Source organism: Lethenteron reissneri, chromosome 26 (genome assembly GCF_015708825.2).
Source record: "Lethenteron reissneri isolate LAM-NWPU_2019-01 chromosome 26, ASM1570882v1, whole genome shotgun sequence".
Lineage (NCBI taxonomy): Eukaryota > Metazoa > Chordata > Hyperoartia > Petromyzontiformes > Petromyzontidae > Lethenteron > Lethenteron reissneri.
This window is the reverse complement of record NC_083804.1, coordinates 15,183,381-15,208,663: the sequence shown is the minus strand read 5'-3', so window position 1 is coordinate 15,208,663 and position 25,283 is coordinate 15,183,381. Positions and strand designations below refer to the sequence as shown.

At 47.3% G+C, this 25,283-nt stretch overlaps 1 protein-coding gene across 3 annotated transcripts; it reads left to right on the top strand.

The window, feature by feature from the left end:
• Window positions 1–245: 245 nt before the first annotated feature.
• Window positions 246–24,719, top strand: SLC16A8 (solute carrier family 16 member 8). Of its 3 annotated transcripts, none has more exons than XM_061560789.1 (5): window positions 246–310; window positions 12,766–13,081; window positions 16,694–16,837; window positions 17,134–18,090; window positions 18,827–24,719. In XM_061560789.1, exons 2-5 carry the CDS (start codon window positions 12,856–12,858, stop codon window positions 19,516–19,518), a joined length of 2,019 nt encoding a protein of 672 aa, XP_061416773.1. In that variant the 5' UTR covers window positions 246–310; window positions 12,766–12,855; the 3' UTR covers window positions 19,519–24,719. The 3 variants fall into 3 exon arrangements, with proteins under 3 accessions (XP_061416773.1, XP_061416772.1, XP_061416774.1); XM_061560788.1 differs by lacking the exon at window positions 246–310 and adding an exon at window positions 6,540–7,029; XM_061560790.1 differs by lacking the exon at window positions 246–310 and adding an exon at window positions 10,461–10,567.
• Window positions 24,720–25,283: the final 564 nt, after the last annotated feature.

Here is a 25,283-nt window from a genome sequence, read left to right as displayed (position 1 = left end):
CTAGGTCGACTCAACTTAAAACGAGTACCTGGTGCGGTGTGTAAACATCGCCACTGGGGAGACAAAGGCGGCCGGGCGTGGCGCTAGCCACCCACCTCCTCGTGCGCCGCGCCGGCAATTCATAGGTGCGAGCTGACAGCCCTTGCCCCCAACATCCTGCCAAAGGCTATACCGGGGATCTTTGTCTGGTGTAGGCGATTGCTGTGCTGACGTCACTCCGCCCTATAAGCGCGCGTGCACGCGCCGAGCTCTCTCATTCACACGCGCGCGCGACGGCTCCGTGACGGTGACATCCACGTGGGGAATTCAGGTGAGGTCCAGGTGGGCGATCCAGCCCCCCCCCATACCCCACCCCTCCCTCCCTCCTCTAATCCCCCCCCCTCCCCCCAATCTCACCCCCCCTCCCCATCTCCATCCATTTGACCCGCTTGTAATTTCAGCCATATATTGTGTTACTGCCGAATTGTGGGATTGAGATAACATTCACATTTCGCCGGAATTTAGGTTTGGTTTGTATCAGAATTATTTGCAAAAATATGATTAATTTTTGGTGTCTTCAAACCTTCAATTGCGTGTGAAATTATAACCTCGATGTATCAAAATTGTATAAGAATTGTATTTGGAGTGTACCATAATTCGTGTTGGAAATGAACGTGCATTGGAATCGAAATCCGAAATTATATTCGAACTGAATCGGAAATCTTTCACGCAATTTTCGTCCGAGTAACAATTCTAATTTGCATTACGATTCGTGCCGGAATTTGAATCCGCGGGTTTAATCGTAATTGAATTCGGACGTCATTGAAACGTAATCCATGTAGTCATTTGAATCCGGATTGCATCGGAGTTGACGTCTGGACCATTAGAATGGAATCCGGAAAGTGTTTTACTCAATAGGCGTGTGTCTCCATCGCTGGGCGTGACGCTGAAAGGGCGACCATGGGTGGTGATGGTGCGTGGTAGTGGTGATGGTGTGTGGTAGTGATGGTGCGTGGTGGTGATGGTGCGTGGTGGTGATGGTGCGTGGTAGTGGTGATGGTGCGTGGTGGTGATGGTGCGTGGTGGTGATGGTGCGTGGTGGTGATGTGTGGTGGTGTGGTGGTGATGTGGGGTAGTAATGTGTGGGTGTGTGATGATGTGGAGTGGTGATGATGTGGTGATGATGTATGGTGATGATGTGTGGTGATAATGTGTGGTAATGTATGGTGATGATGTGTGGTGATGATGGGTGATGATGTTGGTGATGATGTGTAGTAATGATGTGCGGTGATGATCTGTGGTGATGATGTGTGGTGGTGATGTAGAGTGATGATGTGTGGTTGTTGTGGTGGTGTGATGGTTATGTGTGACGATGGTTCTGGATGGTGATGTCTCGTCTCGTCGTAAGTTCCGGTGATGTCTGTGTTTGCATAGCGACGATGTATCTGTCATGGATGAACGGGGGTGGGTTCGATATTTCCCGTCTCGCTATAAGGAATGTTATTTTCGGAATAGAACGCGGAACGGGGATGGGACCAATACAAATCGGTTCGTGTGCAGCTGCTCGGCATATTGTTCCATCAGCGAGAGATGGCGATGGCATGCAGAGAGGGCCTTCATCCATCAGTGGATTGTTCACGGCTTATGCTGTTCCAGGGGGTGTCCAAATAGGATTGTCTCTGTGACTCTGTGAGAGTCTGCTGTGTCTGCGTGAAGGCTGCTATCTCCGTGAGACGCTGGTGCCCTCTGTGTGTCCGTGACAGTCCGTGTTCTCTGTGAGATTCTGTGTTATCTGTGACAGTCCGTGTCTCTGTGTAACAGTCCGTGTCTCTGTGACAGTCCGTATCTCTGTCACTGTCCGTGTTATTTGTGACAGTCCGTGTCTCTGTGTGATAGTCCATGTCTCTGTCACTGTTCGTGTTCTCTGTGAGATTCTGTGTTATCTGTGACAGTCTGTGTCTGTGTGACAGTCCGTGTCTCTGTGAGATTCTGTGTTATCTGTGACAGTCTGTGTCTGTGTGACAGTCCGTGTCTCTGTGAGATTCTGTGTTATCTGTGACAGTCTGTGTCTGTGTGACAGTCCGTGTCTCTGTGAGATTCTGTGTTATTTGTGACAGTCTGTGTCTCTGTGTGACAGTCTGTGTCTTTGTGAGATTCTGTGTTATCTGTGACAGTCTGTGTCTGTGTGACAGTCCGTGTCTCTGTGAGATTCTGTGTTATTTGTGACAGTCTGTGTCTCTGTGTGACAGTCCGTGTCTCTGTGAGATTCTGTGTTATCTGTGACAGTCTGTGTCTGTGTGACAGTCCGTGTCTCTGTGAGATTCTGTGTTATCTGTGACAGTCTGTGTCTGTGTGACAGTCCGTGTCTCTGTGAGATTCTGTGTTATTTGTGACAGTCTGTGTCTCTGTGTGACAGTCTGTGTCTCTGTGGCAGTCCGTGTCTCTGTGAGATTCTGTGTTATTTGTGACAGTCCGTGTCTCTGTGACAGTCCGTGTCTCTGTGTGACAGTCTGTGTCTCTGTGAGATTCTGTGTTATTTGTGACAGTCCGTGTCTCTGTGTGACAGTCTGTGTCTCTGTGATAGTCCGTGTCTCTGTTACGTCCGCTCTCACTAGGCGGCGCTGACGTCTGAGTAAATGGGTGTCGCAGTGACTGAACAACCGCACTCGCTGTTGTTGCCGGGGTAGCAGCAGCAGCAATGTCTTCGGTAAAAAGCTGAACTGTGTCGATAGGAAGGTTGTGGTGTCGATGTGAGGGGGGTGATATGAATGTGATGAGAGTGGGTTGTCGATGTGATGAGAGTCATGTCGATGTGAGGCTGTCATTGCGAGCGCTGTCGTTCTATGGGCCCTGAATGCTGAAATGCGCTTTGCCTCTTAATGCGCTGGGGGGTGGGGCAGTTTTCTGGGGGGGGTAGGGGAGGGGGGGACACGGGGGTGGGGGGAACTGGGGGGCAAGTAGAGAGGGGGGGTAATGCACGGAGGTTGGGGGGGGGATTAGATGGGGGGGGGGGGGAGGTTCTGTTGCCAAGGAGACCGCCGTTCACTCTACACCTTCCCCCCAATTAACCTGTAAACACCCCCCCCCCACCAGCATCCCCCCCCCCACATCAATCAGGAAGCCTTGGGAGGCGCTGTTCGCGAGCGCCTATTAAGGCTGGCAACGCCAGCCCCAAATGACCTCAACGTCTTCTCTGTTTGTCGGTCGGCTCTGAGCCGGTGCGGGGGGTGGGGGTGTTCTCTTTCTCTCTCTCTCTCCCTGACGAGGCTAAGGACATCCCCTCCAAGTGGTTGTAGCGTGAACTGGGGAGCGCAAAACATTCACCTCGAATGCCCCCCACACACACACACACCTTGCCCGTCCGCTCCGAGTTCGTCGGATCTCGGAAGCTAAGCAGGGAAATGAATCCTGGTTAGTAACGAATTTGGTTGGGAGACAATCACCATAAGATGACAATGCTGCAATGGATTATTAAATCTACCTCGTGTGCTTGAGCAACGTGCCTTGCTCGCAGTGTGGGGTTTCTCCGGTGTCCTCCCGAATGAAGCCAAACACTCAAATTGGCCAAACAATTGGAATTGCCAAAATATATCCATGGAGCAGCACCCTGCAAAATATCAGCGATGCTTTGGTGAATAAATAAATGACATCATTTTTTTTCATTCTTGGCCGTGCTCATTCAGTTGTATGGATGATTGTGATTACGTAAGGCTGACATACTTAAACACAAGCAAAGAAAATATTCAGACAACGGTGGAGTCTAGACAATGTGAACAGCATGCGAGAGGGAGAGACATCCCGTGGTGCGCGGGTGAAGGAGGCGAGGGGATGGAGGAGCGAGGTTGGGTGAGGTCACAGGAGACGAAGCTCATTATTGATGCGGAAGCCACCCAGAGGAAGCCATGGCAGTGGATGATATGAGGACACTTGCGGACATCATAGTTATCGCTAATATACATAGTCATTTAAATCGGTATCGTCCTCAGATGGTGTCCATTCCACATTCATATGAAGAGACCAGTTCACTCAAAAGGTCTTTAAGCGGCTTCCTATTCCAACGAGCCAACTGGACTTGCCCCAACATTCTGTTTCAGGCTATAATAACGGGGGATCTTTGTATTTGTGCATGTGTGAGTTAGGGGTTATGTATGGGGGTTGGGTGTGAGGGTTCATCTGTGGGGAGAGGAAGAGTGTTGTTTGGAGGATGCTGCTGGTGGGGCTTGCGAGGGTTGGGGTGTGTGTGGGGAAGTTCGGCGGAAAGATGGATTAACGTGTGCAATGTGTTCATTGGTGTGTTACTTCGTGTGCAGGAGTGTGTGACTGTGTTAGGCACAGACAAACATCCCCCGTGTAACCTGAACAGACTGTCGGGGCAAGAGCGAGGAGCACATATGAAGGCTGGAACGGCACACGAGGGAGTGGGTGAAAAGCACCACGCCCGGCCGCCTTTGTCTCCCAGTGGCGATGTTTACACATCGTCACTGGGGCTGAGTCAACCTAGGGGAGGCCCACGACCGATCATCAGATAATCGTCACTGGTATTGGCCGAGAGCGGGAAATAAAACTCGTTTCGCAGCGCGCTAAACGATTTGACCTGAATTCGATTTCTGATCACAGCCAACATCGGTGGAGATTATCTGAACCAGTCCTAGGTCGACTCAGCCTTAAATGAAGGCGACCGGGCGCCTTGCAGATCCGCATTGGTGCTCGCTAACAGCACTTGCCCCAACAATCCATGTAGGCTATGCGGCTGGTTGAGTGTGTGGCTGTGAGAGTGGGGAGCGGTAGTGTAGTGGTTTAACCCGATTTCATTTCCCGCTCACGGCCAATACCAGTGACAAATATCTGAAACCGATCCTGGGCCTCCTATAGGTCGACTCAGCCTCAAATGAGTACCTGGTGCGAATCGTGTAAACATCGCCACTCGGGAGTGGCGTTGGCCACCAACCATCTAGGTATCCATCGCTGCTGGTGCACAGCACTTGCCCCGAAAGACTGTTGAGGCTACACGGAGGATCTTTGTCTTCGAGTGGAGACTATATGGAGGATCTTTATCTTCGTTAGTGTGCGAGCCGTCTGTCGTATTGGTCTCCTAGCAACGTCCATCACCAAAAAAAAAACGAACTGCATCAGCGCTTCTTGTTGTTGTCACCCTGCCATAGGTCGACTCGGCCCAAAGTGAGCACCTTATTTGGTGCTGCGTTTGGCACCGGGGTGATAAAGGAGGTCGGGCACGGGGCTTGGTGACAACACGAATAGATGTGTTCGTCAGTTTATGGTGTGTACGTGGTGAGAGGATGTGTGGTGAATTTATGTTCGTGGTAATTACGGGGTGTGTTAACTCCCTCGCCTGGTACACAGGAGGTCGTGGGTTCGATCCCGACCCTGACGTCTGCTGCTGAATATTTGGAGTTTGCGTCTCTCTTTCATCATCACGGTGGCTAAGAGATGTTAACTACCTCGCCTGGTGTGCAAGAGAGGTCGTGGGTTCGATCCCAACCCTGACGTCTGCTGCTGAATATTTGGAGTTTGCGTCTCTCTCTCATCATCATCACGGTGGCTAGAAGATGTTAACTCCCTCGCCTGGTACACAGGAGGTCATGGGTTCGATCCCGACCCTGACGTTTGCTGCTGAATATTTGGAGTTTGCGTGGGTCTCTCTCTCTCTCATCGCCACGGTGGCTAGGAGATGTTGACTCCCTCGCCTGGTACACAGGAGGTCGTGGGTTCGATCCCAACCCTGACGCCTGCTGCTGAATATTTGGAGTTTGCGTGTTCTCCCCTCCGGGGTTTCTCTTGACATTTAGAAACGTGCGTTTAGATTTGTCAGCTATAACATTTCCACGTCATACGCCACTTCGTTGAGCTATCGTTTCTGGTCAGTTCGCTTCTGAAAACAAATCTATATAGCTCAGTGGACCTTACCTGGCAAAATAGAAATCGTCTATGTGTTCGTGGTCTGGAGTGTCCGCGGTTAGGAGTGTGGTGAGGTGTGTTTCGTGGTGTGTTCGTGGTCAGGAGTGTGTGGTGAGTGGTGTTCGTGGCCAAGAGTGTTCGTGGTGAGTAGTGTGTGCTGAGGTGTATCCCTGGTGAGGTGTGACCGTGGTTCGAAGTGTCCATGGTTAGGAGTGTGTGGAAAAGGGGTCTTCGTGGTGAGGAGTGTGTGGTGAGGAGTGTGTGGTGAGTGGTGTTTGTGGTGAGTAGTTTATGCTGAGGTGTATCCCTGGTGCGGTGTGACCGTGGTTCGGAGTGTCCGTGGTTAGGAGCGTGTGGTAAAGGGGTGTTCGTGGTAAGGAGTGTGTGGTGAGGAGTGTGTGGTGAGGAGTGTGTGGTGAGTGGTGTTTGTGGTGAGTGGTGTTTGTGGTGAGGAGTGTGTGGTGAGGAGTGTGTGGTGAGGAATGTGTGGTAAGGAGTGTGTGGTGAGTGGTGTTTGTGGTGAGTAGTGTGTGCTGAGGTGTATCCCTGGTGAGGTGTGACCGTGGTTCGGAGTGTCCGTGGTTATGAGTGTGTGGTGAGGAGTGTGTGGTGAGGAGTGTGTGGTAAATGGGTGTTCGTGGTGAGGAGTGTGTGGTGAGGAGTGTGTGGTGAGTGGTGTTTGTGGTGAGTGGTGTTTGTGGTGAGTGGTGTTTGTGGTGAGGAGTGTGTGGTGAGGAGTGTGTGGTTAGGAGTGTGTGGTGAAGAGTGTGTGGTGAGTGGTGTTTGTGGTGAGGAATGTGTGGTGAGGAGTGTGTGGTTAGGAGTGTGTGGTGAGGAGTGTGTGGTGAGTAGTGTGTGCCTGTGTGGTGAGGAGTGTGTGGTGAGGAGTGTGTGGTGAGTGGTGTTTGTGGTGAGGGTCATTCGTCGCGTGGTGATGCGAACGTGGGAGCCCAACCCCCTATCCCTCCACGGGTGGGGGGCGGGTCCCCAGGGACAATGAACACAACACAACGTTGGGACGTTCACAATGGCCAGCTCCTCGCCTGTGATTGGCTGCTTGGCACCGTGTGGGCGGTGCCTGTGGACGATGACCTCAACGCGTGCAAGTCGAGGCGGCGTGCCGCATTCCAACAAGTCCGTGAGACCCACCCCCCACGACTCCTGGCGTCTCACGCAGACGATCCAGCTTCACTTGACGAATTCAGACTTAATAAGAAATAAATCATCCTTAGAATCAGAATATTTTTTTTAATATGCTGGAGGAATCCGATGAGCTATGAAGCGTTTTATTGTTTTACTAATGATCAGTGGTTTCACAGATACTAATATATCTATGGGACAATTTTTTTTTGCTGGAATCAAAATGATGAAAAAGAATAGGTTTTTTCCTATCCGGCAATGATACAGGAGGTTATAAGATGTTAAAACACCAAATAGACACCTATTGTAAGGCATCAAGTCTGCATTAACCACACACGCTTGTGGTAAAAATGCAAACAAAACCTCATTAATATATGCATTGTCTTTTAAACTGATTGGCCTACACTGATTGGCCTAATATATGGCGTTTGAACATCTTAACGGATTCTTGGGGCAAGTGCTGTTAACGAGCACCTATGAAGGCAGGCACAGCACACGAGGGGGTGGGTAGCCAACACTACGCCCGGCCTCCTTTGTCTCACCAGTGGCGATGTTTACTACACATTGCACCACGTTCTCATTTGAGGCTGAGACAACCTTGGGGAGACCCATGACCTGTTCATATAATCGTTATTGGTGTTGGCCGTGAGTGGGAATAAAATTTTAGTGTTGTCGGATTCGCAGCGCAGAGCAATAACTGCTGCACTACCACTCGCCTTATGATAAATTACACACGTACGCACATTCCAATCTAAAGTATACACATCACACACCATGCAACATACACATCATCGGCAGCAGCTATGGTCTGCTTTATGATGGCCTCCTCAAGCGTCCATTTCTCACAATCCAGCGGTGCAACAATATTACCTGCACACGACTTGAATTCATTGCTCAATCTCTCTTCAGTGAACTACCTTTCGGATGCGTTGCATGTTTCTGAAACATGTATCATTGTTTAAACATATACGCACACTATGCTCTCACATTAGACACGCATACAGCGGTGGTGCTGGCCCATTGGGGCCCCAAGTGGAAATATATTTTTGGGGTTCCTCTTTCAATCGTTTTAAATCATAGGGGAAATGACAGAAGATATAGACCAGAGACAGAGTTTGAGAAAGAACATAGATGCACTGCCATGAGAAAAGATAGCTGCAGACAATAAATATATAGATGAGAGAATGCTTGCCTCTTTATGCCAATGGGCGAATTAAAGATGTGAATTCGAGCTGATATTTGGCTTTGGTTGCGCACACCATCCACAATCCCTTAGGGCCCACATAACTCGATGCTCTGCAGAGGCATTTGTGATTCAGTGGTCATACATTACAACCCACAACTCATCTGTCGTCCTGAGACACCCATGCCGTGGGTTCATTGCAGCGCTGTCTGGTTCCGATGCTGACCAAAACAAAAAAAACAAATACAGTTATACAGGGTGGTCCAGATGTCATGTGACCGGCATTTACATTTTTTTTAAGTAAGGTTTATTCAAAAGATACATTAATATGCAAAGGGAAAAACGGGGGGGAGGGGGGGCACAAGACATATGAACCACCCTGTATAATAAAGTACAGTATAGTACTGTGGTGAATTATTGCTGCTAAAATTGTGTACTCCCAGAGAGCCATGGGGCCACTGATGGGTTGTGTAAGAAATGCCTCTTTATTGGTTTATATGGAGAGGTAACGATAGAGGCGCTATTGTCTTATCGATTTCAACTGACACATGCGTATATCAATGAGGTTATTACATTTTTATATCGTGGCAAAATTACGATTTTCACCAATACTGCATGGAGGCATCGGATCAGCCTTCTCCAAACCGAATATTGTGCCACATATATAAAAAAAACTATGGGTTTTAGTCCATCAGCCTTTCCAGACCAATATTATTAACAAGACGCATTTGTTTAGGAAACAAATACTCTGGACAGGTTTTGGCCATCTGGGTGTCAGCAACAGAGTCGTGTTTTGATAAACAATAACGCGTGTGCACTGACATATGTTATTGAAAAGTATATTATTGCGTGACTTTTTAATAAGGAGCTAAGTGCCAATTTCGAAGTCTATTGGGCATGACGAGTGAATGTTTATGTAAGTTTTTTTTTTAAATTTTAAACTCTTCAACCATTGAAGGAATGCAGTGGTTTATTAATATTAAATATAGTTTGTGTTTCATTGCCACACTCGTACTGCCGTGGATTCTTGAATCTTATCCCTATGAAGGAGCAATCAATTAATCCCTTGTGAGAGTCTCTGTGTATCTCTATGGGGTTTACTATAGGGCAATAGTGGGTTGCATGCCCACAATCGAAACGACCGTGACTTATCTTTAGTCCTGTACTTTGAAAAGTATGCCCCGTTGAATGCATACCGCCAAATGTTACTTGCTAATAATAACAACAACAATACATAGGCTGAATTAACAACAGAACAACTTTAAAAATGTAAATATATGGTATCGAGAGGCGGAATGGGAGTTAAGCTTATAGTCGTATTTCTTTCTACCCGTGATGCTCAATGGAAACGTGGTGCATCATCATCACCACCACCACCACGACTCGTTCCACCAGATTGTAGTCGTCTCCTCCACCCCTGTGGACTTGGGGGTGACACACAACACTCACCCACACTATGCTAGCACTGCTCAGCAGCCAGGGCTGACGGTTTTTTCGTTAAAGTCACGTAGGAAAAAATAAATATTAAAAGTTAAAATACTAGAAATAATAATAGAAATATTATTTATTTTTTCCTACGTGACTTCACCGAAAAAACCGAAGAGTATGAATCATTGCAGAGCCACGAAAGCTTCAAATCTAGAATTAGCCAGTGAACTTCACCCAATGAGGGCTCTCAACAACCACCACCATCACCGCCACCGCTCGTGTTCAACCATCACCCACCGCAGGTCATAACGCTTCCCATGTGGTTCCCGTCTTCTTCCCTCGAACGGCTCCACTTGGGAATTATCTCCCATCATCATCATCATTGTCTCTTTCTCTCCCCCCCTACCATCTCCAAGCTTGTAACAACAACAACAACCACAACAACACCATCTTGCTCAACAGAAACGTGTTCGCACTAATTTTTTTTACTCTTTGCGCCTACTTCGGACCTGTGCTCCGCAACTAAGAATAACAACGAGTCGGTAAACAGCAACAACAACAAAAACACCCACAAAAACACCGAAGACTTTGCTCGAGTTGTGAGAATCTCGCCGATCACCTCGTGATCCACCAATCCCTTCGTGCCTCCATCTCCATCAACGCGCGCAAGGTCCGCGTCGTTCTAATTGTGAATATCGACAAACACCCCCTTGCCTCGTGTTACACGCGGTTCTGTTGATGTCGATGTTGTTGTTGACGGTGAGCTATTGAACAAGCGATTAATAACATATATACGGGTAAAAGTAGCGGTTATAATCAATGTTCGGTGGATTCGTGATTTTATTAATGTATTCCATTGCGCGCTTTACACCGTGGCTTCATTGGACCAGAGCTTAAGAAAAGAAAAGAAAGCCCACATTGGTTTGTAAAGTGTAAATAGGCGTAATAATGTGTGCAATTAAAACAAATGAGATTAAAAACTTCAAAGTTCTGTGGCCCACACACGTGGGCCTGACTCCAGGCCAGGCGCTTAATCTCTCGCTATTTTTAATACTTTATACACTCGGGTTTTTTTTAAAATGTAAATATAACACGCTTAAACCAGCCGTACTCTTCAATATTAATTATGCTATTTGTGTTGCTGTTGTTGTTTTGTCGCTCTGATGTATACAATTTACGCGTTCGTTTGTCGGTGTTGTTGCAAGGTACAAGAGCAGTAACAATCCGCGCATTAACTCAACGACGTAGCCTCATCAAGTCGCATAAATTACGATCATTTAACCCCGACACTACTATACTGCTCTAAATATAGCCGTACATAAGAGTACAATTGTGTGTGTGTGTGTGGTTTTTTAATGTACACGAATGCATTATGCATGTGCCCCGGTGTTCATTATTATTGCAAGCGAGATGCTGCCCCTGTGTTACTGTACACACACTGATGTATTGCCACAATGTTTTTAGTTTTATATTAGTGTATAGTTGTTCATACCGTGTCAACCCACACGGTTTAAACCCCGTATTCTTGTACAGGGAACTCGAGATTTCAGGTCCATCCGGCTGTACAGCCGTTTCGACGACACGGGACTTTGTGGGATGAACTTTTAGATGTATAAGGGCCACGGGGTGACCCAATAAGGTATGAATTGGTCCGTAATAAGACAGATACTTTGGTGTTTTGGTACATGCAGCAGGATGTTTAAAAATGCAGCCGTGTGTATCTATAATGCGACGTTTGAACGGGGGAGGAAACTCGCAGGGATTGGGGAAATGATAGGGCCTAGACGTATTCTTAGGTTTTTTTTTCGGTTAAGTCACGTAAGTAAAAGATCAAAATAAATAAATAAAATAAAAATCACGACGTTTCGGAGGCAACACGACGTTTCGGAGGAAACGTCGTGATTTTTATTTTTTTTATTTTGATGTTTTACTTACGTGACTTAACCGAAAAAAACCTAAGAATATGAATCTTTACAGTCACGAAAGCTTCAAATCTAGGCCTAGACGTGACTGCAATTATACCGATTTAAACAATATTTACGCCCTTTATCATTCAATGCGTCCTAAAATAGATTCATGCCAGAACACGAAAATGAAGACTTAATGACATTTTCGCCTGAGGAGTGATCAGCTAATTACATTTTGGAAGAGAAACGTATGAGATATATATTTTTAATCCATCCCATTGATTTTTTGACAGTCTTAATCGCATAAGCGTTACTTATTTCAACAAAAACGTGAATGTAATTGGTTTTAATGCAAAGTGTTTAGCCCACATCACTTTAATATACAGAGTTTATACACTACCCTGCAATACACAGTACTGTGTGTATGTAGATTTCATAGACCTGGTTCCATTTCAGTTACACCACCCCAGTGTATCACAAGTCAATTTACAAACATCTACCCCACTACATTCAGCTACGCTGGGAATTATCACATTTACTGATATTGGTGCTTAGGTACCCTAATAGTCTTGGCTGTGAAATGTAACCGAATGGTCTTTCTACCTTACACTCAAATGACCTTGCCCATGTCCTTTACCATAATAACCCCGTTTGTGCGATTTAACAATGACCCTTCCCGTTCCCTCTAAACTAATAAGCAACGACCTTGTCTGATGACCCTTCTTGGCTGTTTACAATAATTACCCTGTCTGTACCGCTACCCTAATGACCATTTCTCTGCCCTTTGACCATGGTGACTATGCCGTTTATTTTAATGATTGTCGATGGCCCCTACCCAATTTTTCACTGAATATTTTCCTTGTCGATGGTAGACTTAGGAAGAACCATGATCCCTCAGCACCCATCCCAGATCAGACCTATACTTGCAGCTGTTGTGGCAGGACCTGCTTGTCCGCATAGGCCTCTTCAGCCACCAGCGTGCCTGCAGAAGACGTGGATGTCCTTCCTAGATCTTCGTTCGCGAAGCCAAGCCATGATGATGGTAGACTGGAGTAGGTTAAGATGTGCCGAGAAGTGACAGCCATAGAGAGAGAGAGGTATTCTGGATAAGAGGTGCTGGGTTTGGAATATTAACTTCACCCAGACAGACCTGGCTAAAATAAGTCTCACCTTTGCCCATTCTGTGCCCCCTACCTGTGTGCGTGCGTGCAGACTGACACGTGGAGACTGCTGGGGAGGGGGCTCTGGTTTGTGTTGATTCATTTTTTAGGGGGTGCGCGCCGCGCTTACTGATCGGGCAGCATGGGGGGCGCTGCGCCTATGGATGACGAGCCCCAGCTGGTGCCACCGCCAGACGGCGGCTGGGGATGGGTGGTGCTGTTCGGCTGCTTCGTCATCACAGGCTTCTCGTACGCCTTCCCCAAGGCCATCAGCGTCTTCTTCAAGGAGCTGATCAACGAGTTTGACGTGGGCTACAGCGACACGGCGTGGCTCTCCTCCATCCTGCTCGCCATGCTCTACGGCTCAGGTGAGGCCGCTAGGTGCCCCCGCAGCTGGAGTTACCAAAATGAATAAAGCGTATAGATATAAGTTTAAATATAGTATAATTCTGGGAGGCTCAACCAGGACACATCGTGAGCATGGCAGCCCCTCATTGCTGACGCGCCCATGCTGGACATCTGTGAAAAAAGAGCTTCATATCTCATCGGATTCCTCTGGTCGAACAAATATATTCTGATTCCGTCAACCCCACCTACTTTTACTTTGCTAACTCGATAACGAGGCTTGCCTACACGGCAAGTGATCTCACTCTTTGACGCTGGCCCACTCTCTTGACAATAGAGACCCTGCCTCCTTTGCCAACCATGCACCATTGCTCAGTTAGAACCATCCTTTGCCCATATATGTTGATGATGCAGCCAGAATATGTTTTTACCAGGAAGGACAGCATCTTGATTTCGCAATAGCTTAGGGACATCAGGACAGCTTTTTTGGTGGTGCCAGGACATATTTGTCGGGTTGGGAAGTTTTTCCTTACTGAGGGCCAAATAGGACTCTCAAATACCTCTTGTGGGCCACACATTAACAATCACCTTTGCTTTGTTCAATAATAGCTTGAAACATTATTATGGTTCACCTTTATTTGTGGCTGAATGTGTTAAATCAGCGATAGTGGATGAGAAGGAAATGCAGGTGTTATACTTATAGGTGTACTTATGCATAAATTAATTAAGCTCATGACTCAAACAAGTTGGCAAGAATCAATGTTTTCTCGATTCGTATATCGTGTAAATAATGGGTTAATGTGACCCCTTACAGCCACTGCAGGCTGCTACATTCACCAGTGTCTATAATAATTATGGTATCGAATCACGACTGAATCACGAAAATTTAATTTGCTGAGCGGGCAAATTGTGCAACATGTAGTTTACATAGATTTGTTTTGCTTTGCTGTGTATGGGTGGGAAGGTTGGGAAATGGACATAAGTTATAAGAAAGTTGAGTCGTCTGTGTTCAGGCGTTACCAAAGACTACTTTGGGTGTCTTATAAAGGCAAAATAACAAATTAATGGATGTTGGAAAAGACCAGGTGTAAAATCAAACTCGTGAAAGACTGCAATGAGACATATTTTTAGCATTCACAGATACACACGTTGCTTATGAGTTTTGGTGAAAGTGAAACCTATCTAGGGTGTCTGCTGCCGGTGCAGCCATAGTTCTCAGCACCTTTGGTGCAGCTTGAGCCACGTTGGCAGGCAATGAGGAAGGGCCCGATTTAATAATCCTGAACGATCCGTTTAACGCACTCACAGATTCGCCCAATGTTTTCATCACCAGTTTACACACCGTCTCGGCTGCAGAAGGGGCAGGAGATTTGAGATGTGTTGTTTGATAAATTACCAGTCCTGTGCTGCCTCAGGGCAGCTGTCACTGTAGCTGGAGAACCACCCCCCACTCTACTCTCTTGTGTGGATGCTGCACTCTGTTTAGCAAAACACTAATCGGGGGATATTGCCATAACGAACGCTGGCTCCACACCCTCTGAGGGTCTTATTTGTTTAATCCCCCACTGTACTGTGATGGGCCGTGATGTCACTGATTTGAGGTTGGCCATGATGGCCCTGTGGTGTGATGGGCAGTGATGGGGTTGCATGTGATGGGTGGTGATGGGGTTGTGGTGTAATTGGGCCATGTGGTGATGGGCAGGGCTGTAGCGACGCGATGCATCGGTTAATAGTGGTTCTGCTGCTCACAATACATGTATCGAATTGCGTGTGTAAGATTCAGTGTAATTCGAGTCATATACTGTATGTTGCACCTACTGTTATGCGTTTACGCCTCCAGCCATTATAGGCTGCTACATTCACCGCAGTGTAAAATAAATATAACAACCTGAATTAAACTTTGACACTGAATTGTAACAATTAATTTATTCACGGAAGACGAATTGTTACACCTGCAGTGATGGGGTATGTGGTAGTGGGCTGTATTGTGATGGGATGCTGTTGCCATGGGGATGAGTTGATGGTTCGATTCCTGCTACATGCGTTGAAGCGCAAGATATTGTGGCTATGAAAAGTCGCGTTGTAGTAATCCCTACGCTATCCTGGTCACTTGTTACCACATGTTACTATATTGCAGCCATTAATGCTTACATTGCTCCACCCCTCCATTCTCGCGACTAAATCTGATTGGCAGCAGTATTGTGTTTTTTTTTAAAGAGCAGTGGTGCTTTTCACTTGATTGCTTGGTAATTTCTGTGGTGGTGTTAAAGCCAAAGTGCCCCTTATTTGCTGGAACAGTAAACACCTTGTGATATCATTATCCTCAAAATTAGGTCACCGTGTATTAACAATAACAATGCCCTTTGTTAATCCAGGAAAGCCTCACCGGGTCGTGAGACACCTTTTCAGGAGGATCTTGCATGCTAATTACTATTACTATTTTTGTTTTACCAGGTAAGGCCCACTGAGCTATATAGCTCTTTGTCAGGAGCTACCTGGCCACAAATGATAGCTCAACGAAGTGGCTTAACATGTGGAAATTTAAAGCAGCCACAAATACTCGAAATGCATGTTTCTATATGTGGAGGGAAAGAGACACGCAAACTCGAAATATACAGGCGTCAGGGTCGGGATCGAACCCATGCCCTCCTCTATACCAGGCGAGGTAGTTAACATCTCCTCACCGTGGCTCAGCCATAACCCTAAATGTAGAAATTACCAGTCAATATATTGTGAATAAATAATATACAGTAATATGCTTTTATTAATACATTTACAGGACTGTCACAAAAAATACAATGAATTTCAAAGGGTCCTCACTTGGTTATACAGGGGCCAGTGAGTAGAATCATAACACCAGGTACTGGAGGTGCCTGCTTACATGAACTCACATTTGTCTTTGTGGGAAGCGGTAATGTCGAGGTTAGTGCATTGCACTCCGAACCTGGTCATTTGACTTAAATTCCTGCTCACAGCCAACATCGTTTCTCAATATCTGAACCATTCCGAGGCCTCCTCAAGGTCGACTCAGCCTTAAATGAGTATCCAGTGTGGTGTATAAATTTATCCACTGCGGAGATAAAGGCGAATGGTATGGCTAGCACCACACCACCTCATGTGCCATGTTGGCCTTCATAGGCATCTGCCCCCACAGTTTATTAAGGCTATATTATTGTTCTCTCTGTGCGTGTACGCGCTTGCATGCGTGCACGTCCATGCGAGTATTCATGCGTGTATGTACAGTGTGTGCATGCATACATGTATTTGTGCGCGTGTGTAGGTCCTCCATAGTATTCATGCATGCAATACATGTGTGGGCATGTCTGTGTGTGTGGGAGTGGTAGTGTATCGGTTAGCACGCTGCGCTACAAACCTGGTGACTCGAGTTCAGTTCTCGCTCATGGTCGACACCAGTGACAATTATCTGAACTGGTCCTGGGCTTCTCCTAGGTCGACTCAAACGAGTACCTGGTGTGGTGTGTAGACATCGCCACTGGAGAGACAAATACGGCCGGGCGTGGTGCTGGCCACCCACCCCTACGTGTCCCGTGCCGGCCTTCATAGGCGCTCGCTAACAGCACTTGCCCCAACAGTCTGTTAAAGGCTATATGGGGGATCTTTGTCTTTTTGTGCAGGTCCTCTGTGCAGCATCCTCGTGAACCGCTTTGGCTGCCGGCCCGTGATGCTGGGCGGGGGTCTGCTCGCTTCATTGGGGATGATCCTTGCCTCCTTCTGCACCAACATCATCATGCTCTATCTCACGGCGGGAGTCATCACAGGTACGTGCAGTGGAGATACTGGGTCACTTTGGAACTAGGCCGCTGGGTCACATGGCCACAAGAATATAAGACTACTGGGCCGCTAGGCCAACAGGTCATTGGGCCACAGAGTATACAGGTCTCTAGACCAGTAGGATACCAGGCCTTCAGATCACAGTATCACTGGGTCTCTGATCCACAAGGTCAGTAGAAAAGGTATTCAAGTTTGGGAATGACTTTACACATCTATTACTTGCATTCATAAGTATATTATTGACATGAACAATTCGTATTCCTTGCCCACACTCCTCCACAAGGCATGGGGCTGGCGCTCAACTTTCAGCCATCGCTCATCATGCTGGGGCGCTACTTCAACAAGCGGCGCCCGTTGGCTAACGGACTGGCAGCAGCTGGCAGCCCCGTGTTCCTGACGACGCTGTCGCCGCTGGGACAGATGCTTGTTAAGTCGTACGGCTGGAGGGGTGGCTTCCTTATCCTGGGGGGGCTCCTGCTGAACTGCTGTGCATGCGGCGCCGTAATGCGCCCGCTTGTGCCCCCCAAGGAGGACGCCGGCAGTGGCGGAAGTGCCAATGCCGGCGAGAGCAAGCGGCGTAACGGCAGCAGGGACGCCGGCGCTGCGGAACAAGAGCTCACCGAGATGTTGCCCTCGAAGCAGAACGGCGGCTTTGTGGCCGTGCCTCTGGACGACAATGGCTCCCAGGTCGCTGAGAGCCCATCGCCAGGCACCGCCCCCCATCGGGAGACACCGGTGTCCCCAAAGAAGAAGCAGAAGAAGAAGCTGCTGGACTTCAGCGTCTTCAAGAACAAGGGCTTCGTCATCTACGCGGTGGCTGCGTCCATTATGGTGATCGGGCTGTTTGTGCCGCCCGTCTTCATCGTGAGCTACGCCAAGGACATGGGCGTAGAGGACACCAAAGCGGCCTTCCTCCTGTCCATCATCGGCATCATCGACATCTTTGCACGGCCGCTGTGCGGCATATTAGCTGGCGTCGAGCGTATACGCCCATACATCACCTACCTCTTCTGCTTTGCGATGCTCTTCAATGGGTTCTCGGACCTCATGGGGTCACTCGGAAACACGTACGGCGGCCTCGCCACCTTCTGTGTCTTCTTCGGGATCTCATACGGGATGGTGGGTGCGCTGCAATTCGAGGTCCTCATGGCCATCGTGGGCTCCCACGTCTTCTCGAGCGCCATCGGCCTCGTGCTGCTGTGCGAGGCCTGCGCCGTGCTGGTCGGACCGCCCAGTGCAGGTGCCTGTCCTCCTCACTTGTTCGCCCACATGCTCGCCCACATGCTCATCTCATTTGCACACACGCTCGCCCACATGACTGCCTGGTTTGATGCCTCGGTGGCAGAACACTTCTTTATTTGTTTCTGCGACTGACCTAAAAATGTCCAGGCCCTTACATCCATAGACCTTGCTTGAAATGTACACGTAAGAATACGTTGGGTATAATTGTGCTGTTGTCTGGTTGAGTTGCCTACAATTAGTGGGGGGGCTGGGTGCTTTAACATTTTTCACGTTTGCCACTGAGCCGGCTTGCCTGGAGTCTGTGATTTAATTCGTGCTACAACTGCTGCCCAGTTGAAGACCTCGTGACGTAATTGCACGCAACAACCTTAATGGTATTTCAGATAAAATACAAATTGGGAAAATTCTTTTCAAATAAATAATAATACCCTCATTCAGTGAAATCAAGGGCATTTTAATATGTAGCATTACCAAGACTTGATGTGTGAATGAGCTTAAACATTCATTTGTCTAAAATGACACTGCCCATAGAAACGTGCATTTAGAGTATTTGACTGCTATACATTTCCACATGATAAGCCACATCGTTAAGTTATCATTTGTGGCCAGGCTGCTTCTGAAAAATAGCTCCATAGCTCACTGGGCCTTACCTTGTCAAATAAAAATGGTAGTAAAACAAGTTTGTTAAATTAAACGTCATCTCATGACTCTGCCCTCTGACCCCTACGCCCCAGGCCGCCTGGTGGATGCCACCAAGAACTACAAGCTGACACTGTACATGGCGGGGACGCTCGTCACCATCTCCGGCATAGTCATGGGCGTTGCCAACTTCTTCTGCCTACCCAAGGTGCAAGCTTGTCCACACGCGGCTCCCCCTTTAGAGCCTGGCAAGGAAGAGGGGCAGCCGCTGACGGTGGTAACCAGCACCGAGCCAGATCCCGATGCCGTGCACAATAACCGGGGTCCCACGGAGCCCGACGTGGAGGCAAATGAAGTGCATGCAGCCCCGGACAAGGCCAAGCCGCTGTCGCCCGAGGAGAAGAAAGTGGATGCTGCACCAGCAACTGCGCACATAGAGGAGGAGGAGGCGGTGGCGGCAGCGGTGGCTTCAACCGCTGCTGATGAAGTGGTAGCAAAGGCAGAGTCGAAAGTGGAGGCAGAGTCGAAAGTGGAGGCAGAGCCGAAAGTGGAGGCAGAGACGAAGCCAGAGTCGACGGGAGAGGCGGCAGAGGCACCGTCGAGCAAGGAGCCAGACCCGGCTCCAGGCACAACTCGTGCCGACGTGGAGAGAGAAAGCGAGGTCTCTCCGCAGGCAGAGGCTACCGGCAGCAACGACGACAACAAAGTGGCCACCGAGGAACTGAAGACAAACGACCCTACGAGCGGTGGAGAATCCGCCAACGTGGAGACGGAGCAGCACGCCTGAAGGACTGGCCACCACCTCACACTGCCTCCAATTGGCGGGGTGGCACGTCCAGCGTCAACTCTCGTTTTGTTTTTAAAACATTTTTTCCCGTTGCAGGTCTTAGCATCTTAGCATCGTGTGTTCCTGTAGGGCATTTACCGTGATTATTTGAGTTGCGTTTCTAGGCCTAGGCTTATTCACGTCTACAACGTGAAGTATGTGCGTGCACCGCACGCGTGCCACTGTCGCGATAATCGTGATGGATAGTAGCTGTCTAAAGCCGGACTTCTCAGCTGTATTTGTGACCGGAAGCAAGTGTCTTTGCTGTACAGTGCATTTCCTTTGGTTTCCATCTGCAATTTGGAATCTGTTCAATTACCTCGAGATTTAGAATTGAGGCTGCCATTGTAGATTAGGAGCAGACGCTTGATTAGCTGCTTTCATCAACGTCATTAGATTTTTTCGGTCCAATTAATCTCGTCAGTTTTATTGAACGACTCTTGATTAATGGTGAGGTCACTGGGAATCTCTTAGCGGTGCAGCTACATGTTGTACTTGGCACAGATGTTGCTTCCGTATTGTGCAGTGGGAAATGTTATTGCAGCGACTGCAACAACGAGTTTTGTGGCATTGAGGCCTTGTTCCATGAGCATGCACACAAGCTCTCCGTTAGCCTCGGCGTGCTGATGTCCATCAAGACATTCGGCGAGAACCTCTGAAATCCTGGGTTCGAATCCAGCACCCATCCACGATTTAACAAAGTTTGCGTGCAGAAAGTTTGTTGACGATTGCCCAAAAGAATATATTTTTTCACTTAATTTGGCCTCGCAACATTGGATTCATTCTGAGATATTACTAAATATATCAGAGAACGAGCAGTGAATTACTCTTCATACAGCGCTGGTAGGAGAGGTTTTTGAGACTTTAAAGGAGACTGGCATTTCCGTGGTATCACCACTGTGAAGGATTGTTTACTGGCAAAGGCAACCCTCCACCATCTGTGAGGAGTCACCAAAGTTGGATTTTTCTGTGTGTAAGAAACTCCACTCTAATGGCACAACTTTAATGCAGTTGTTCGTAATGATAAAAGGATTATTTGAAAACGTAACGTGAGGCTGCGGAGCAGTCCATTGGGCGAGTGGTGTAGCAAGGCCTCAAGCCTCAAGAGGAATAATTTGGGGTTTTGTACAACCAAGGCGTGCGACCCCCATCCGTGGGGAATTTACCAGTTCTCCACTTTGCTAATACTCACGCGTGTGAGGTAAACATCAGCATAAGGTGAACTGGAAAAAAACAACTACTGTTCATCGATGTTTGTAGCAATAGCAGCACCACCTTGAGACGTGGTGTTAATTTTATCGTGCATATTTTGTCGCGCTCTGAGACTAACATTGCTACAAAAAATATATATACTAAAAATATATATAAAGCCTTCTTGGTCATTGTTGCCACAATCCAACGATACAGCCGCCCTCCCCCCACCACGACGAGCCACCCCCTTCTGGTCCGGGTTGGTTTTTAGTAACCGGACTGCCTCCAGCTACCTCCGTTCCCATGAATTTAATTTGTAAGTAGCGCTGCGCTGAGTTCAGATGAGTGTCTGACCTCACCCTCTCCCTGACCGTTTTGTTTCACGACAGTTGAAACCACCACTGAGAGAGCGGCGAAGGGGAATGTAACATTTTGAACATTTCGATGTAAAGCTTTCGTGACTGCAGGGATTCATATTCTTGGTTCTTTCGGTAAAGTTACGTAGAAGGGAAATAATAAAATGATAAAAATATAAAACAATAAAAATACGACGTTTCGATTGCAACACAAGCAATCATCAGGTGTGAAATCCACAGCAAGAATTTTTTTTCAAATTTTCATTCTGTGGATTTCACACCTGATGATGATTGCCTGTGTTGCAGTCGAAACGTCGTGAGAATTTTAATAGTTTAATATTTTTATTATTTTATTATTTCCCTTCTACGTGACTTTACCGAAATAACCAAGAATATTTTGAACATTGTTTATAACTGCATTGTTTATAAAAACAAACCCATTGTTAAAACAAACCCTACTTATCTAAACTTCCTCACTAAACATTTGCCCCCCCCCCTCCCTCCACTGACCTCGCCTAGATTCCCGGCCAGGAACGGTAAACCTTACCCCGGTCAGTTCTTAGGCCTCGGGGGGTCAGGGGAAGGGCGGGGGAAGGAAGGCGCCATGAGGGGTCGCTCGTGGAGGTGAAGGGGAGAGAGCCGGGTCCTGGGGTATCTCTATCATCAAAGCGTGGGCGTAGAGCTGTGATGGGTTTGGGTGAGCGTTGATGAAACCATAATTCTCACCCATCTGTGGTGACAATGGCCATTATCGCTAATATTCAGCAGTGTCGAGCATATTGATAAGCTGCGAGTTAACTTGTGTGGTCGGATATTTGGTGTTTGGACAGGGTTGGTGGATCAGCCAGACCAACATGTATGTGATACACCCATTGATATGCGATTATATTTGACCACTAGCCAGGACTTGGCAGTACTACAAGTACTTTGGTGTAACAGATATATTTTGTATGTGTTCTCTTATCGTGTCCTTGGGTTTTCTCCGGGCAGTCTTCTTTTGAGCCCAGTCGTGAAAATGTGCTTAAAAATGAAGTGGTCGACACAACTTCATGCAGGAGCCTCCTTAAAATAATCCTTGAGCCTCAGGCTGTCACGGATATAAAAAAAACGAATTATCTTACAGCCTTAGACCTTTACTAGCAACCTCACAGCACAGCAAGCATCAAATAATATATTAAATTACTAATGTATTATATTATATACCAGCAGAAGGAATAACTAGATTAAGTATTAGAAATATAATATTTTTGTTTGTTTTTATTTCCACCTGGGACCAAATTTGAATTGGGTGGGGTTTAGTCTCTCTGGCCGAATGGGGGTTCATCTGGCCAGTGGAAACTTCTCCACCAGCGATCAACAGGTGCCGTGCGAGAGCACCAAGCTGCTCTTGCATCTCGAAGTGTGTTTCCCCTTTACCGCTTCCTCCCTTGTCATTAAAGGGGCATTCCCGAGTATTTGCGAGGCTCAGATTTGTAGCCTAGGCGTGATGGCACACGCTCGTGATCCAGAACTTTGGGTAGGGTTTGTGGATCATGCAGATTTGCACTTCCCCGAGCTGCGAGGGAGCCACGAGATTCAAGTATAGCAATGGATTATTGAATCCCCAAGTGATTGGAGGTTTGAGTATTATTACCCCCTTCGTGTGAGATTTGTGTTTTTTCTGGGCATTTCAGTTTCCTTTAAGCCCCTAATGGAATAAACCAAACCTTCCATTGCACCGTTGCCTGAATAAAGTAATTTAGGCTCCGTAAGGATTTCCAATATAAATTAGAATAAAAAGAGTCAAACCAAGTAATCACTTGGGATCTTGTAGCTATTACTTAAAACGGCTTACGTGAGCGTTCCCCTTAGATTGCCTTTGAAAGACAAAGGTTTTGGGAAAACAATCTACTGTCTTCACAATTTATGGAAGTGGCTTTAGGCTGCATTTGTAGACTGGCAGCAGCCTTAATTGAATACCTTTAGTGATCATATTTCGAGAATCCTTCAACGGACCACTTTGGTTTTATTGATCTAATTAAATTTATTTAATTTGCTTTCATGCAATTACTGTCATTCCAGCCTTTGCTTTCCCCCCTTGTGTGCGACCCACAAACTCCTGCAACCGACTCCCCTGTTGTGCGGCAACGGAAACACACTTCCAGGCGCAAGCTGCAGCTCAAGTGTTGCGAGCTGTATAGACTCTTCTTATATTACAGTACTTATTTTTCAGCAAAGAAAACCACAAAAGCAGAAAACACTGGTATTTCAGTCTTCACAGTCCCATGGGGCTTCATCCATGTGACCCGTTAGCCAGCTTGGCTGAAGACAAAAACCCAGAAAACAAACGCCTCTTATCCTCGAGATATCTGATACACACATGTGGGCTGTGCTTCCTGGGCTATATCCAACGCGAGTTTTGAAGCTTTGTTAATTCACATTTTTTAAAAAGTTGCTCGGGTAGTACGCTCACGTGATTGTCATCTCAGTTTTTTTAAGAAATCGCTTTGTATCCAGGTTTCAGTTGCTGTGATTAGACGCTTTCGTCAATTTAAAACTGTGTTATAAATCGTTGTGTACTGTTTAGTGTCGCTGCACCACCTGCATCACGAGCACTCGATGTGAAAGTCACCATAAAGGTCGTTTAATCAGTTAACAGCACTCCACACTCACGCGGAAACAGTCCGGGACACAGCCCATGTGTGTAGCTACTAGTGAAGATCTGATTGTGTTTTTTTTCTAGGGTTGTCTTTAATCCCTCTGTTTAATCCTGGAGCTTGGCCCCAGGTAGATGTTAACTCGTGCCCCGAGTGTGTGGGTGAAGGTTAGTGTGGTGAATGTGGGTTAGGTGTGTGGGGCGGCGGTGGGGGGACCGTGGGTGTTGTGTTTCAACATGTCGTCACAGTGTGTTGTGTTTCACCACTGAATGTACTCCTCACGTGAACACGACACAGAAGGACGGGGGGAACGTAGAGATTGGGGAGGGGGAAATGGTTGGGAATGATGGAAGAGGGAGATGGAGAGAGGGGCAGAGAGAGAGAGAGGCAGAGATGGAGAGACAAGAGAGAGAGAGAGAGGCGGTGGAGGAGGAAAACGTTGAGAGCGACCGACGAACTTGGAGATAATGGAAGAGAGAGTGGAACAGGCAGAGCAAGAGGCGAGTAGAAGTGAAGGTCAACGGCGTGCGTGCATGAAAGGTGTAATTGAAGAGTGAATGCGAGATAGAATAAATACATAACATTGGAGGTGGACAAAGGGAGGACTAGAGAAATGGAAACGTAAAAAAATGAGGTGAGAGAGGGAGATGTGGAGAGAGGTGAGGAGGAATGGGTATCGATAGAGACAAAGGTCGTCTCGAGTTACAGGGTGTCCGTGAGGCACTGTTTCTCCAAACCCGTGGATACGTTTTTCGAGAACAGAGAAGATGTATTTATTTATCCATTCTGAGATTAGTGGACAGCAGAATAAGCTCGAATTGTTTGCCAATGTGGGGCCGGGGGAAGGGAAGCGAGCAAAACAGGGGTCCGAGTGTTTGGATCGTGATGTTATCTTTAAAAATAATTTCTCAATGTAATCGTTATTTTTTTAACGTGTTGTTGTTCCGTGCCACTGACTGAATAAACTGGTTGTGTTGAACGTGCATATGAGATCTCTGACGACAGCGACGGGAGGTCCAGAAGTAGCCATCGGGTTCCTGGAGGTTAAATCCTTTCCTGGAGGTACGGCGGTTGCGTGAGATGTTAACTACCTTGCCTGGTGTACAGGCGTTCGTGGGTTCGATCCCGACCCTGACGCCTGTATATTTGGAGTTTGTATGTTTCTCTTCCCCGCGGTCGCGTGGATTCTTCTCCGGATCCTCTGGGTTTTCCCTCCACATTTTGAATCAGACATGTATTTTAGAGTATTTGGTCGTTATACATTTCAATGTGACAAGCAACTTCGTTGTGCTATCATTTGTGGGCAGATCGTTTTTGAAAAAGAGCTATATAGCTCAGTGGGCCTTACCTGGTAAAATAAACAATTTAGTTTTAAATATTGTCTGGAGCTTAGGTTCATTCAGTTATTTTTAATCTGGTCATGTGGGAGCCCATTGACACGTTCCATTGAAAGTGGCATTGACACAAACGAGAACCAGTATCGCGTATCTCGAAATGAACAACTGCACATTGAGGGACCACCTTTTATACACTATTTGGCAAT

Excerpts from the sequence above, each read along its gene's own strand:
- SLC16A8 (XM_061560789.1), top strand. The coding sequence starts at position 12,856 with ATGGGGGGCGCTGCGCCTATGGATGACGAGCCCCAGCTGGTGCCACCG. Across the intron at positions 13,082-16,693 it reads CGCCATGCTCTACGGCTCAG|GTCCTCTGTGCAGCATCCTC; the intron begins GTGAGGCCGCTA and ends CTTTTTGTGCAG. Across the intron at positions 16,838-17,133 it reads CACGGCGGGAGTCATCACAG|GCATGGGGCTGGCGCTCAAC; the intron begins GTACGTGCAGTG and ends CTCCTCCACAAG.